Genomic DNA, 14886 nt, shown 5'->3' with positions numbered 1-14886 from the left:
CGGCCCGCCCCGCCGCCGGAAGTCGCTCGTTGATTGGTTCGCCGGTGAGATGGGCGTGACTTGCGCCCAATTAAGAACGGGGGGCAGGGGTGGGCGCGTTGATAGAGGCGTGCGCCGGCCAGTCAGAGCGCGGGTGGCGGCGCGCGGCGGACGGGGGCTCGGGCAGGCGGCGGCGGAGAGGGGCGTGACAGGCGGGGCGGGCGGCCAATGGAAAGGCGGGGCTGAAGTAAGGCCGAGACTTTCCATCAATCGCAGCGCGCTCCGGGGAAGGGGCGGAGCTAGAGGTGAGCGGCGCGCTGATGGGCAGGGCGGGCGGACCAATGGGAGCGCGGCGCGGCGGGGGCGTGGCCGGACGCTCGGCGGCGCGGCGGGGGCGGCTCTTCCGGCGCGGCGGGGCGGGGCGGGGGCGCTCGGTACGCGCGGGGCGGCGGGGCCGCCATGGCGGAAGACGAGAGCGACCAGGAGTCGGAGCGGCTCAGCGAGGAGCTGGAGGCGCTGGCGGCGCCGGGGCTCCCGGCCGGGCTGCCCGCGCTCCTCCGCAGCCAGTACTACTGCCGCCGCTTCTGCCAGGTGAGCGACGCGGGGGTCAGCGGCGGAGGGAGCCGCGCCGGGCCCGCCGCGCTGCCGGGCCGTGAGGAGCGGGGTGCGGGGCGCGGCCCGGGGAGCGGGGGCCGGGCCGGGCGTGAGAGAGGCTCCTGCGGGGAGGAAGGGAAGGGAAGGGAAGGGAAGGCGGCTCCCGGTGCGGGGCCGGAGCGGGAGCGGGCAGGGAGAGCCGGGGGCGGCTGCGGGGACACGCGTGGTGCTGCCGGTGCTGCGGACAGAGCGATCCCGGGTGGCCTCGCCTGCGTGGCGGAGGGAGGCAGAGAGGCAAGAAGGGCCTCCGGAACATCTCTCGTCTCGCTGACCGAATTAGACCAGGGGGTTTTATGATTTTTAGGGTTTTGTCCTTTGAAAAGCAGCGTTTTCTTGATGAGGGCCCGGAATTCTCGCAAGCCCTTTAGGTGTGCCTTGCAAAGTAACAAGCGCCAACAGGTTGCTTCTCCTGGTCGCTTTCATCAGCAGGTGTGGACGGAACATGAGTTACTTTGGTGTATTCCAGCCACACCGTTTCTTGCTTCCCCAAACTCAGCCCAGAGGTCATTTTATATAGGATTGCTTCATTTTATCAACTTTTTGGCCTGCCTCACCATTACAATCGTCTTCTGCCATCTGAAGAAATGTGCTGCCATGTTGTCACTTTGTTCTTGTTTCATCGTTCAGTGAAACATCCTGTCTGAAATATTATTTACTGTTCTACGTGCTTACGATGATTTTGGGGGACATTCTGCTCACAAAGCCCATCGGGTGCTCTTTGGGGCTCTTGATCCTTTCATTTTCTCTTCTGTTTCATGACCTCTCATAAATTGTGGAGCCAGTAAAAGGAGAAGCATGTTTTTGAAAGTGGCATTTTCTGCAACTGTAAGGAATGACAACCATATTTGATTATGTTAGGTGGATAGAAGGACATTGCCTTTTTCTCAACCCCTGAGAGTTTTATCTTAAATTTTTCTCTCTCTGCTTACTGTTGATTTTATTGTGTTGAGGAAGTGCAGACAGTGGCATCACAAGTATTTTATGTATTATGTATCTAGTGTTGACTTCTGCTGCAAGTTTTTTTTTGTGTAGGGAGGTTGTCAAACCCTCTCCCCTGCTTTGAGTTGATGAACTCTTCAGAAAGAAAAGCAGCCAGTGCTTTCTGAGTATGTAAAGGGCTCTTCTCCTTTTCTCTTAAACTTTCTTTTTAACAATGCACAGTTTAAATAATCCTTAAATCCTTTAAATAATCCTGATGAGAGTAAGTTAATATATTAACAGTTTGTCCTCAGGGTTTCTTTTTTTTTTTTCCTTGTTTTGTGTAAATTTGGCCTGGTGTGAACAGCAGTCATGTGCTCTCTCAAGGTAATCAGTGTTTTGTTTAAGCATGTTTTTTAGTAATGGGTTTTTCTACTGATTTAACTACTCAAACACAAGATCCTAGGGGTGTGCTGGTGTGAAAAGCCTGTAGCTGTGTGACATTCATGGATTGACAACAGATCAAGTTGTATGTGCTCCACATGAGCTCGTTTTCCCTCACGGGATTGAGAGTGTGTATTATACATGTAATACATATTTGTACTTTTCTGTCCAGGTCTTCTGAAGGACCTATTTGGCTGCAGTGCAGACTGAGCCTTTCCACCTCACTCCCCTTTGCACTGATAACACAGTTTTGCTGTCTTAATACTCATTTGGCCCTTCTGAAGGTCCTGCTTTGCCTCCTGTGCTCCTGGGTTTGTGTCAGAGGTGGAAGAGGAGTTGTAGAAATAAGTGCTTAGTGATGGTGCAGTGAGTTTGGACTCCCCAAAAGAATCATTGTTATTTTCAGGATAATGACCTATCAAAACATGAGGCTGTGCTTCAGACACGGTGCTGAAGCTTGCTGTCACCTGAATAATGTTGCTTAGATTGCTTGTAGTTAAGCTGATGAAGTCTGTGAGCATCTTTCAGTAAGAACTACAGGAGAAATGAAGCAAGCTGTAAATAAAGCCTTCTTTGGTGTGTAGATCTGTTTTCTGTGCACAGAAAATCCCACTGATCTTTAAGAGAGTGGCTTAGAGTTTGAAATGCATTGGTGTGCACATTTTTCATCCTTGAATGATGTTAGAAAGGTAAAAACCCTGCTGTAGACAGCCAGACTCAGTTCTCTTGAGGCCTGGAGTATTGTAGCTAAACTTCACTTTTGGATCGATTAAATACCAGTAAAAAAGATGAGCTGTCAGGATTATTAGAGCATTTTCCATAAATTGGTGGGTAAACACAGTTTAGTGATACAACATGCAGTTGGAACGGGGCATCTTGAAGCCCATTTGTAGTTTTGGAATCTGTGTCTTGTAGGTGTTTGTGGCCATAGAGACTCGTTACAGCCTCAATCTTTCAAGGCAAAATGGAATAAAATGCTTTCTTGGAATGTTATTTGAGATTGATGACATGGGCAAAGTGAAAATCAAGCTTTCTGTGACTGGAAGGGAAAAAAGACAGTTGGAAGATGAGTCAAGTGCCCAGCTTATGCATCTCGCCAGCTGTTGCTGTGTTACTTTCTACAGTTTGCTGATGTGGCTTTTCTTCTTATTTGTGGAGTTCCAAACCCACTTGGATGGTGGGAAAAGCAAATCTGCTGTTCCCAGCTTTGGCAGGCAAAAGAGCATCTGTAACTACTTTGTGAGTTCAAGACATTTGAAAGGTGGTACCTAGAAGAAACTCCCTCAGCCTAAACATTTGGAAGAGTTTCAGCCTGTGTTTGTATGCAGAATTTAAAATTCTTTCATGAGGTTTCTGAGGAACCATGGCCATTGGGAGGTTCCTGTGAGACTAAGATGCAAATGGTGAAGGGCAGTGAAAACAGCATAGACGGTGACTTTTTTGGTATGAGGGTTAGGGGAAATACTTTTCTAACTGGAAGGATGAATTTCCAATTTTACTTGGCTTAAAAACAAACTTTGATGGCGAGCTGGAAAACGGACAGAGCTTCCTTCATTGCACTGGAAGTGGGTACAGTTTCATTAACTAGAAAAAGAAATTAATTTCTTTTCTGGGATATTTTCTCATAACATTAAATACTATCAAAATATTACAAGTTGCTTGCAGCATTTCCGTAGTTGTCCTCAGGGCTCCATGACTGTACCAGATGTTATTTTGTGTTGTTGATACTGACTGGAATAAACACCAGGTGAGCTCATCTCAAGTAACAAGGTGATGCTGCCAGGGGTAAACACTCCCTGATCTGTCCTTCCTGTGGCATCAGCTTACAGCCTTCCAGGATGATCCCACTCCTGAAAGGAAGATTGCCTCCTTTGCTTACATTAACTGGTGGAAAAACAATTCTTGGGCTTATAAAAAAGTCAAGTAGTAAAATATAGTAACACACTAGAGAAGATAGTGTTTCCTGGATTTATTTTAGCAGGCAAAAAAAAAGGCAGGGAGGGGTGTGTGACTCAACTGTTGTTTGTCTTGCTTTGTGGTGATGGAAGTAAAAAAATATACAACTTTAGACATTTGTTCTTCTGACTTTGGGGTTAATATCATTTCACATCTTTTGTGCCTAAATTTGAAAGTATTTGCTTTTGTCTCTTACTCTAGACTTCAAATCAATAATGTTTAAGTTGTTTGTATATTAAAAAAAAAACAAAACTAAACAAAACCAGAACAACTGCAAAGACAAGCTCCCTAAACCTGTAGGTTATGCCAGATTTTGTTTTATCCAATTTTGGACCTTTGGGATACATATTTGATTTATATACAGCATTTTAAGGCTCAGCTACCCCACTCTTGCTCACATGAATATTGGTAATGAAAAGTGATTTCTTCAACATCCTTGAAGCTTATTTCTCTGAAAAGGCAGAATCTGTGGTTTGTCACCACCTATTTGCTCATGTAATAATTGGTAGTATTGATGTTTTGAGGGTTTTGTACCATCCTGGACAAATATGCTTTATCCTTGTAGATGGCTCAACTTTTAAGAGCACTGTTGTAAGTTGTATTTGACTTTTTCATGGTTTTGAATATTGATACTGCTTGTTACTTGAAAGCTTGCAAAGGGTCAATCATACATTCCAGTAACTGAATTTCAGAGTACCATAGCTACTTGAAACAATTTAAAAATTAACCAGTCGTAGTGTTTTTTACTTGTGGTCCTGGTGGAAACCCGAGTGTTCAGTTTACTTATTGGTAGTTTAATATTGTGCTGCTTGAGATTCAGGTGAATTCACGTTTAAAAGGAAATTCTTATGAAATAGATGTGGCAAAACCACGTGGTGTTTACTGCCAAGCTGGATGCCAAGGCAAGCTTCCAGTTGAGGTGAGGATTTGCCTGTGTGTGCAGAAGGGTGTCCTTGGCCTGGCTGAGGTGGTGCCACTCCTTGCTCTGACACTTGGTGGAAAATGATAAGGGTCTGTCATGCAAAGCGGGGCTGTCATGGGTGAAGTGCACTCGGCTCCTCAGGCAGCTCAGAGAATTCACAACAGCAGTTGATTTGCAACCTCTTTATCTGAAGATTGACCTCCTCCAGGCTTCCAGTCCTCGGTGCTCTTGTCATTAACATCATAAAATCTTGTCTTATTCACATACTCAGGGTGGTTCTAGTCAGCTTTTGTGCCTGCTGTCCTTTTAGCTTTACCCTAGGAAATGATCTCCCTGTTTTACAAGTGAGATTAAGGAGTTGCTATTTTCCAGAAGAAACATTTGTGCAACACGTTGTAGACTTTTCTTGATCTTTTTTACTTCTCTGAAACTTTCCTCTTTGACACTTGCAAACTTCTGGGTATTGCTGCTTCTCCAGGTTTTAATGCCTTTTTATTAAGTGTAGCTTTTGTATGAAAATGAGCTGGTGATTTCTCCTTGGAAAAATGTGTCAGGATTATAACTTGAAAAGGAGTTGCAGATTTTTGTACCTAAAGGAACTCCATTGAGTGATACTTGTCTGTTTGATAGTTTTGCTGCATGGGCTTGTTCAATTTAGAGAAGGCACACTTTGTGCAGGAGGTAATGCAAAAATCCAAAAGTCACGTCCTTTCGTTTAGAAGAGGAAAAGAAGTAACTGTACTTTTTCACTGATACACCTAATAAATTGTGTTTTACTGGTTACCAATGATGTGGATGTGAGCGTTTGTGTGTTCACAAGATGGGCAGTTCTCACTTTCATGTGTGAGCAAAACAATTCCTTTCATGAGCTGACTTTCGTTTTGGGGGTGAAGTGCTAATCAAACGATGAGGAATATTTCTACTTTTCAGTATATATGTTTATCTCTCAGCCATAAATAATACATAGGAACACTTAGTACAGCGCTCCAATCTGCCCCAAGTACTTTCCTGGAATTAATGCATAGTTTTCGCTGTTGTGCGAGTGACAGACTACAAACATACACGACTTTTTGGCTTGCTAAATGCAATGGGCATATGGCACCCAGTCTTGGGAATTGTTCTTGCCTCAAGCAAGCTGAGGAGATGGATCAGATTTTGGTGATTAAGAGTAGGAAGCTTTTAGCTTTAAGGGTAGAAACCTATCTTGAAGGATGCATCATGCTGTTGCTGGGTGATGTGTTTGCTTTTGCCAGAAATGTGATTATGTTTGGTTACTCCTTATGCAATATTCACATGTGAATTGCAGTAAAGCCATTGCTGACATATTTTATTATAAAGCCATTTTAAACTTTTGCATATTAAGTAATATTTCATATTACCTTAAAATCATAAGGCTTTTCCTACTCTCTATTTGGATAGTAAAATCCTTATTTGTAAGGACGTGGTTGGCTTTTTTCTGTTTAGAAACAAAATAAATGCTCTTCATCTACTGAAAAAGTTCAAAAGACAGTTAGAAAGCTGTGACTATTTCTTGTGATGTTTCTAGGAAGAGTAAATGTAGTATTACTCAAGTTCTAGAGCTGAACTTTGGTATCGAAGCTGCTCTGGTATTTCTGCTGATCAGGCAACTGTGGTAGGTGTTGCTTTGAATTATGGATTTTAATTTTCAGGAAACTTTGATTTTCCTAAGCTTGCCCTTTTGGGTTTGTCCTCTCATGTGATAACCCCTAAATATGTTTATTATAGTGAATGACCACTATATTTGCCAAGAAGCTTTCTGTGTCTGAAAACTAGAAAAACTCACAGAATTCTTGTGGTTTTAATCCTGTGATGACTTTACTGTTAAATCTCACAAGAAGCTAAGGGAGTAACTTTTCAAATCGGTGGGATTTGTAGCTCCTTTTTTGTTGTGTGGAAGAATAGGAGAAGCTGTAGCAACTTCTGGCCTAGCACTGCATAAAACATTTGGGGTTTGTGTCCTGTGTATTTGCAAATCTAATTACTTGTAATGCTGTTTCTCTTAAGTCTTTGAAATACAGCCAAATAACTGTATATATATGCATATTTAATCACCTAAAATATACGTGTGTAATTAATCTGTTAAAATGTAGTATTCCGAGGAAAGCTATTGTTTCACTAGTCCAGGTTTTTAATTCCTACCTTGTTGTTTTGGGGGTTAGCTGCCTTAGCTGTGTGCTCAGAAATTTTTGCTAAGTCTGGTCTTGATTTTGTTTTAATGGGACACGTCTGAGTCTTGGATTTTCCTCTGAGTTGTTAAAACCTATTGAAGGAGGGGAGAATTGTATTGGTGTAGGAGAAAGGGGGAGCTCAATGCAGGGTTTGGTGTCAGGAAGGTGCTTCAGCCTCCTTTCAGTACCTTTATCTGCTCTGCATGAGAGAGGGAAAACAGAAAGGCCCAGTCCCTTCATGGTTATGAGCACTGGCAGGTACAGACTGGGGGGTGATGCTTTAAGGATATTAAAAATTGCACCCTAACAGAGACTTAGAAAGCAACTGGTGCAGAAAGTCACATAAGAGAGGTTGCTCCCCTTCTGGTTTTCTCTCCTGTGAATTGGACAAGGAACAGGCCCCTGTGCTTTGGCAATGTTATGTTCTTTTTTGGGGGGGTTGACTTCGTTATATTGAAATTAGTGTGCCTGTTCAAAATGTGCTGATAAACTTTTACTTATGTTCTGCTTTGCAGTCCTGTTTCAAATCATCGTGTCATAAGAATTTTGTACGAAAAAGGAGCTTGGTTTCTATTACAGGAAAAGTTGTTCCATGAGAGTACTTAAAAACAGACATAGAAGCACATACATTATTCTCTGCTCCTCCTTATGTATGGAATGTGTGTGAAGTGTAGTTTGGAATTTATTTTATATTTAGTTTAGCTTTTTGCCTGCACGCTCCCCACAGCCCCATCTTTTCCTGATGGTTGCAAGTCTTTTGGGAATTGACCAGTTAGACTTCTCTTTCCCTGTGACGGATGAATTCATGGTTTCAGGTTACCTACATTCAGGAAAATGTTTGCTGTTCCTGTTTTTCCTGAGCAGTTTGGGATGGGGGGACTGTTGTTGTCCGTCTGTGTCGGTACATTTGAGTTACAGACCAGCTGCCAGGCCAAGGTGATGTTGCTGTTGTGTCCCTTTCTCTGCTGGCTCTGGTGTTTGGGTGGCAGAGGAGCTGATGCAGACTGGGACTGACGGGTTTTTTTGGGGGAGAGGATGTTCCCTGCCCCTTAATTCCTAGTTGAGCTCATATTGGGTTCACATGAGTGCTGGGGTTGCAGTGGGGGTTGTACAGTAGGACACAGAATGTTGTTTTATTGCTTGAAATCATTTATGAACGTGTCTGTGTCCATCAGGTGCAAGCATTGTGAAACATCTGGTGGGAGGTGATGCTTTATTTCCACCTTTGACTTTTCGCGGGCTCACACCTCTAAAGGGTGTTTTCTCTTTCTGTCTACTTGTTTTTTCTAAGGCTTTTGTGGTTTTCTATAAAAAGGACTTGGCGGAAACTATTTCAGGGAACTCTTAATAGATCTGTGAGGCAGGACTATCTTATAAAATGTTTAGTCTTCTTAAGAGGAAGAGTATTTATCTACAAGTCTGCTAATTCATCTTCAGTTGACCTAGATATTTGCTGCATTAAGCTAACAGTTTTTCAAACAAATTATGACAATAAGTTTGGAAAACTTAGAGTCCACATACAAAGTATGAATCCATCTCAGCTGCTGTTGCCTTAGATCCATCCTGTGTCTAAATAAAGCCAGATTTACTCATTAGATCTGATAAGGAAAAGTGGAATGTTTGTGACTGCTGACATAAAGGCTGGAAGAGTGCAGGTTACTCTTTCCCTTCTTGGAAAGGTTTTAGACTAGAACGTCTGGATGTTGTTACAGACTCTCTAACTTGCATCCCGTTGCAAAATAAAAACTTGTGTTTAAATGAAGAGTGCAATATCTACTGTGGTACAGCATAAGAAGAAAGTATTTCCTGTCTTATCCTCTGACAAGAATAGCTGAAGGTCCCTTGTGGTACTCCTTTCATGATGTAGATCCAGATATGAACCAGCAAACAGTCCAAGTTTTTAGGTCACAAACTCTGCTCCTGAGACAGAAGGAGGGGAGCTAAAGCAGGTGTAGTGTTAACTGCTTCCTCTTTCTGACCGAGGAGAATGTCCTGGATAATAATCTGTATTTCCCTGTTTCTGCCCAGGTCGTTGAGGACTATGCTGGGAGGTGGCAGGTCCCTCTGCCTCAGCTGCAGGTGCTGCAGACGGCGCTGTGCTGCTTCACCTCTGCCTGCGTGTCCTTCCCAGCCGAGTGTGAGCACGTGCAGTATGTGCTGAGCAGCCTTGCTTTGTGAGTACTTCTTCATTTCTGTTCTTCCTTCCTTTGCAATAGCACAGCAAAAGGCTTTCAGATCCTCACAGCTCCCAAGAGGGGCTTTACAGCTGGTGTAGCTACACAGGACCAAGAATCGCTAACTAGAATTTAGTTTTGTCTTTTTTGTATCTTTGTTAAATATTTGAGTTGGCTATGGCAATGTTTTGTCATAAGGGATGTCTAGCAAAATAATTTAAGAAATGAGTTATCATCATAACCTTATTTTGGAGTATTTGAAGACCAGCCTTTGCCAGTGGATAACTGTAAATCATTTATCTCTAATTTTTACTTCTGTACTTCCAGTGATGTAATAAGCTAAGTACTTCTTAAGATAAATTTCTTAAGAAAGAAGTCAATTACTTCAAAATTGTATGGATTTTTTTATATTTGAGTTATCAAAAGGCTTATGGGAATTACTTGTCATATAGTTAACTGACCCAAAGTCACATTCAGCTTCAAGAATTGCAGGATGTTGTGCCATAAATTTTGCTCTAATTTTAATTTTCTTGATGCATTGATCATTTTCCCACATGAAGTCTGAAGTGTCAGGATAATAGGTACATAAAGAAAAATAAATGCTGTCTTTAAATGTTTGTGAAGCTTCACTGGGGACATTTCCTTTTTTGTGTGTGTGAAACTGTTTGACAGAGGACTATTAATAGTATCATAAGACCACAATTTTCGAAGTTATATCAAAACATGGTGACATCTGTTGCTGTGGGTTTTTAAACTAGTTTTAAGGGAAAAACTTCGAAGTTCAAACTATGTTTATATGTACTTTTAAATAGCAAAGCTGGGGAGGTAAAAAGGTGGAAATTTGGGTATTTTTTGGATGGATACATTCTGATAAGTAAGAAGTAAATTGGTCACTGAGTTCCTGTCACTCCTGTTTGTTTTGATTTTTGAGGCTTGGTTTACTCCATGAGATTTGCTTCCATTCTGGGCTGTCAGATCCTTCATTCCTCTGCCTGGCTGGCACAGTTTTGCATGTGATGTGATATAAAGGGATCCCAGGGCTCAGTAGCTGCAGTTACCTGGGCAACCTGGCTCGAATCTCCTTTGAAAATTCAGTGCATATTAGGTCTTAGTTCTTGGAGAGCAAAACTCTGCCTGACTGTATTGTCATCCTTGAGTAAGATTTCCTTGGTAACCAGACAATAAACTGCTAACAGGAGCAACTGCTTTATTCCCTGTACTTCATAACCTTGCTATTCCTATCAAATGAAGCAGCATCTGCATTAATATCAGGGGGGGTTATAATGGTGCCACACTGGTGATTTTAGGCCGTCTTCTGGTGCCAGAGCAGTGATGTGATCAATCTAGATGGGTATAAATGTGGATATGCAGTGCTGCAGACAGTTTTGAGATAAAGGTAGAACTGACTGTAGTAATTTTAACTGGAGACTGGTGATGAGGAAATAAAAATATTTTGATAACTTCCTTTATTAGACCATGAGCAGGTGCATTGATAAAGCAGAAAAATCATAGTTTACTCTGGTTCACTACTGATTTCCATTTTTTTTTTCAGGATCCTCCTCTTTTTAAATCAGTCAAAGCAAATTTAAATGCAAGCATGCATCACTTGCTCTAACTAGTTTTGTCTTATTATTTAAGTTCCAGTTTGGTTGCTTGCCAGATCATGACATGACTCATGGCTGACCTTTCCTGAGAGTCAAGTATGCTGCAAAATTTTTTTTAACATGAAATAATGTTTTTTTCAGAACCAAGTACTTACTTGGGTAGGGATTGTTTTTCCATTGTATATTTGAATTGAGATTCAAAGACCTAGCCTTGAGAGAAATTCTGTCACTGAATGTAATAAGTTTCTATTTCTCTAAGCCTGTTTTTGGCATAGTTAATCATTGATTAGAAAAAAAAATTACTTCAGCATAATCTATTGGAAATCTAATTTTATGGTACTTTTCCATTATTCCTATAAAAAATTTAATTTTGTCTGTGAGTATTAAGACTTTTTAAATGCACATTATTCCTGAAAGTGTTCCTGAGGAGAAAAAAAGCGCCTTTAATTAGCACAAGAGTTTTTTGAAGTCCTGCCTGTCCCTCTGAGAGTTCCTCAGTTCTTGCCTGCTGCTCTTGACTTTCTCAATCAGCAATTGCAGCTCATTAGTGCAGTGCTGCCTGGTACTTTTTCCAAGTAGAAATGAAATTTCTGAGAATCTTCAGGCAGAACAGTCACAGTTGCAGATCCCTGAGCTCCAACTGCCAAGTTTTTGATTGAATTGACTCAACTGCATTATCTGGAAGGAGACTTTAATAAACGAAAACCTAAATTGAAAGGAGATCTGGAAAGCTGCTTTTTCCCAGCCTCTGATTCTGTAACAAGACTGAAGAGAAATAAAATGCTAGATCAGTGTTTTAAGATAATAAAAACCATGGAGGCCACAGATCAGTTTGAATCTAAGCAGCTATTGAGAGTGTTAGTCCTTTCTTCACCCCTTTCTGCTACCTCTTTTTGGGATAACACTTACTAATTCATCTTGCTGGACAGAGACCTGATCTGCCTAAAAACTTGGTGGTGGTAGAATTCAAGTTGTATGAATTTGAACGCCACACAGAAAGGTGAACGTAGTTTTGTTTGCATATTTGCACAGAAGCTGTCCCTTTCTAAATAATCTTCAAAGCTTTTTTTTAAAGGCAAAATAATTACTACCTTCAGACCAACATCTTCACAGAGAGACTTCAGTTATGGCAAGACAGCTGAAATGAAATAAAGTGTTTGTAGAGAGCACCTGAAAACATGAATTGTTGGCCACCAAAAACCTTTGAGTGACTCCATATGGGCACAAGTCTAGAATTCACAGAATTCCTAATTTTGGTTTGAGTGTGCTAAAAGTAAGAGACTTAAAGTAGTTTCATTTTTTGAATCAATGTTTTTAGTTTGACTTGTCACTGCTTCTGTTTTTTAGGAGCTTCTTTGAATTGCTGCTGTTCTTTGGAAAGGATGAGTTCTATGAAGACCCTTTGAAAGATATTTTAGGTTCAATCCAGGTAATGTTGCCTACTTTCATAAAAACTTTTAATATTATTTTGATAGATGTAAAGAGAGTTTTTGTGAATATATAAGCTGGAGGAAATGTGCCATTATAGTGAAAGAAAATCTGCTTGTCTACTTAAAGCTTAATGTCATTCAGTTCATGACATGAAGTCTCATGTTTGCCCTCTGGTTTTCAACAGTAAATTTCAAATTGAAGCTTCATCTCAATGAAGTCTTCAAGTCAGCATAAACATGGAGAGTTTAAATTGTTCTGTTCTTGGGTAGATTAAGACAGAGTTTTCTGTGTCTTATGTACAACTACATAAGATTAATGACCCTGGATGAAAAATTTGTTTTGCCAGGTAAGCGTGGGGTTTGGTTTGTTTGAGTTTTTTTAATACCTGAACGGATTTTTAGGGTTGTGCCACCATGAGAGGAAACTTTGTAGGGAAAGAAAGGATGAAAAGGGTGAAACCAGGGTTGTGTCTCTATTAATACTGCTCATGGAACTGCAGTTTGGGAAAAAGCTCTTCCTTTGCTATTTTTATGTTGATACCTGTCCATTACCACTTCTACAAATTCATGTTCCAGCACTGTTTCTGCATCAGTTGTGTAATCAAACTGGCAGTGAAAAGCAGGTAATTGTGTGTGGATGGAAGCCATTCTTCTGCTGCATTTTTTGTTTCAATGTTAGATAACTTTTTCATTACTAAAATTTTTCTGTTGATTTATGGTGTTGTTGACACTTTTACAGCAAATAAGGTGCAGGGATGAGAGGGAAGTTGATATGTGAAAATCATGGTGAGCTGAAGCATTCCATGATATTACAGGCAAACATAATTCCTGTTACGTAGAAATTTGGAGAAAAATGGTTGCTCGAGGGCTGCTGACTCATGGCTTAATTCAGTTTTTCCCTCAGAAATCCCAAATCCAGCTCAACATGTCGAAATCTGTGCAGGCTGCCATGAGGTGAAGGCCTGTCTCAGTGTGTGCCAGTGGTATCTCCACTCCAAGTTTGTTTTGCCTTGTTCTACAAGTGGAAGGCTCTTTCTGAGGGCTGTGAAGCCATGGATTTGACCTTCAGCAGTTCTGTATTGCTGCTTTTAGATAACATCAGTTGTTGCTTTAGGGCTTTCCGTATGGTCAGTGAAAGACTTTGTAGCTCAAATTACTGACTGAGGAAATACTCAGCCATGCATGGGTTTCTTGGTTTGTATCTTTGGGATAGCCTAACTATTTTTAGAGAACATCTTTTTATTCTTTCTAATTGTTTCTCTTTTTTCACTTAGGAATGTCAGAATCTTCTAAATAAATACAGGAATCTGAACCTGGAACTAGTGACTCGAATCATTCGAGATGGTGGACCATGGGAGGATCCAGTACTACAAGCAATTCTTAAAGCAAAGCCTGTGTCACAGGAATTAGGTACTTCATTTATCACAATAATTTTCTAGAGTACTGAAAAATGTGTTTTTTAAAATAGGTGAGCTCAGGTGTTTTCTGCTGGCATTTCACAGTGTTTTAACTATTTTTCTGTAGTAAAATGTGCTGGTCCCTTTTTTGTTTGAAAGAAAGCTGAATTCCTTTCCTAATTTAAGTCTGCTTTTATAGAGATAAGATTGGTCAGACATAGGCAGCTGTAGTTCATAAAATTCACAGGGTGGATTCCCCAAATCCAAGTGTACACTTAAAGCATGGAGACCAACTTGACTTCAGTTAGACTCCTGAAATAACATGATTGGAGAGGATCTGATGTGTATTTGTCTCTTGGCACTCTCTGACTCATTTAGTTTTTGTCTTCAGTTGTAAATACTTGGTCTTGTGGCTTTTCTTGGTTCTGTTTCCAATGATGCCCATGGCTACATGTGACAGCTGCTTTCTGTTTATGGATATGTAATTCCTGGAGCTGGGAAAGGTGCAGTGCATGGGAACAAGATCACTGGAATGTTAATGAAAGTTCCTAAGAGGAAAAATACGCAAGCTATAGTAAAGGTTTTACTGACATGTTAAGCAACAGTATTCACAGGGGAGCTCTTAAAAGTTGCTTTTTATTTGATTGTGATGGAAAATGCCAGTTCCTCTCTAGTTACTACGGTATAGTGCCTGATACAAACTCATTGCTGTATTTGTGGCAGTGTGTTTATTGAGAGAGCACTAAAGTCAGGATAGCTCAGTGAGCTGTCCCTTTAATCCAGAACAAGGGGTTTGATTGCAAATTAATGTGATTATGCCTTTGTTGTTCTGTCTCTTTAGTGAAGCAACTGCTTGAGCAACAGATTTACCCATGATTTTTATTAGATATCTCACAAAGTTGTGCTCAAATACATACAGGAACAGAATGAAAACCAAGATGAACCTTATTTTGTTTTGCATCACATCATCTTGGTGATCATGATGTGGAATTAGATCTCGATCTCAATCTCTCCAGCAAAGAATTAGTTTAGTCTTTTGCTATAATGATTCTCTTGATCGTCATGAATCCTCTCTCTGATGGGTAACAGTCTGAGGATGTTTGTTTTTAACCTGGCAGAGCAGGAATGAGACCTGTCACTAGATGAGCACTTTGTTCCCTTTTGTTTCAGGCTGCATCTCCTTTCCCTCTGCTGAGAGATTTTCTCTCTTTTTATCTTC

General features: G+C 41.2%; 1 protein-coding gene across 1 annotated transcript in view; it reads left to right on the top strand.

The window, feature by feature from the left end:
* The first annotated feature begins 400 nt into the window (after nucleotides 1–400).
* The window catches only part of ZNF654 (zinc finger protein 654), a 30223-nt gene continuing 15737 nt past the window's right edge, over nucleotides 401–14886 (top strand). The window contains exons 1-4 of the mRNA XM_063419331.1: nucleotides 401–570; nucleotides 9091–9236; nucleotides 12188–12269; nucleotides 13545–13680. Of these exons, the coding sequence (XP_063275401.1) occupies nucleotides 439–570; nucleotides 9091–9236; nucleotides 12188–12269; nucleotides 13545–13680 (496 nt within the window). The 5' untranslated portion in view covers nucleotides 401–438. The remainder of the gene's footprint in view (nucleotides 571–9090; nucleotides 9237–12187; nucleotides 12270–13544; nucleotides 13681–14886) is intronic.

The sequence above is a fragment of the Prinia subflava genome, chromosome 25, assembly GCF_021018805.1.
Source record: "Prinia subflava isolate CZ2003 ecotype Zambia chromosome 25, Cam_Psub_1.2, whole genome shotgun sequence".
In the NCBI taxonomy this organism is placed as follows: Eukaryota; Metazoa; Chordata; class Aves; order Passeriformes; family Cisticolidae; genus Prinia; species Prinia subflava.
This window is presented reverse-complemented; position numbering and strand designations above follow the sequence as displayed.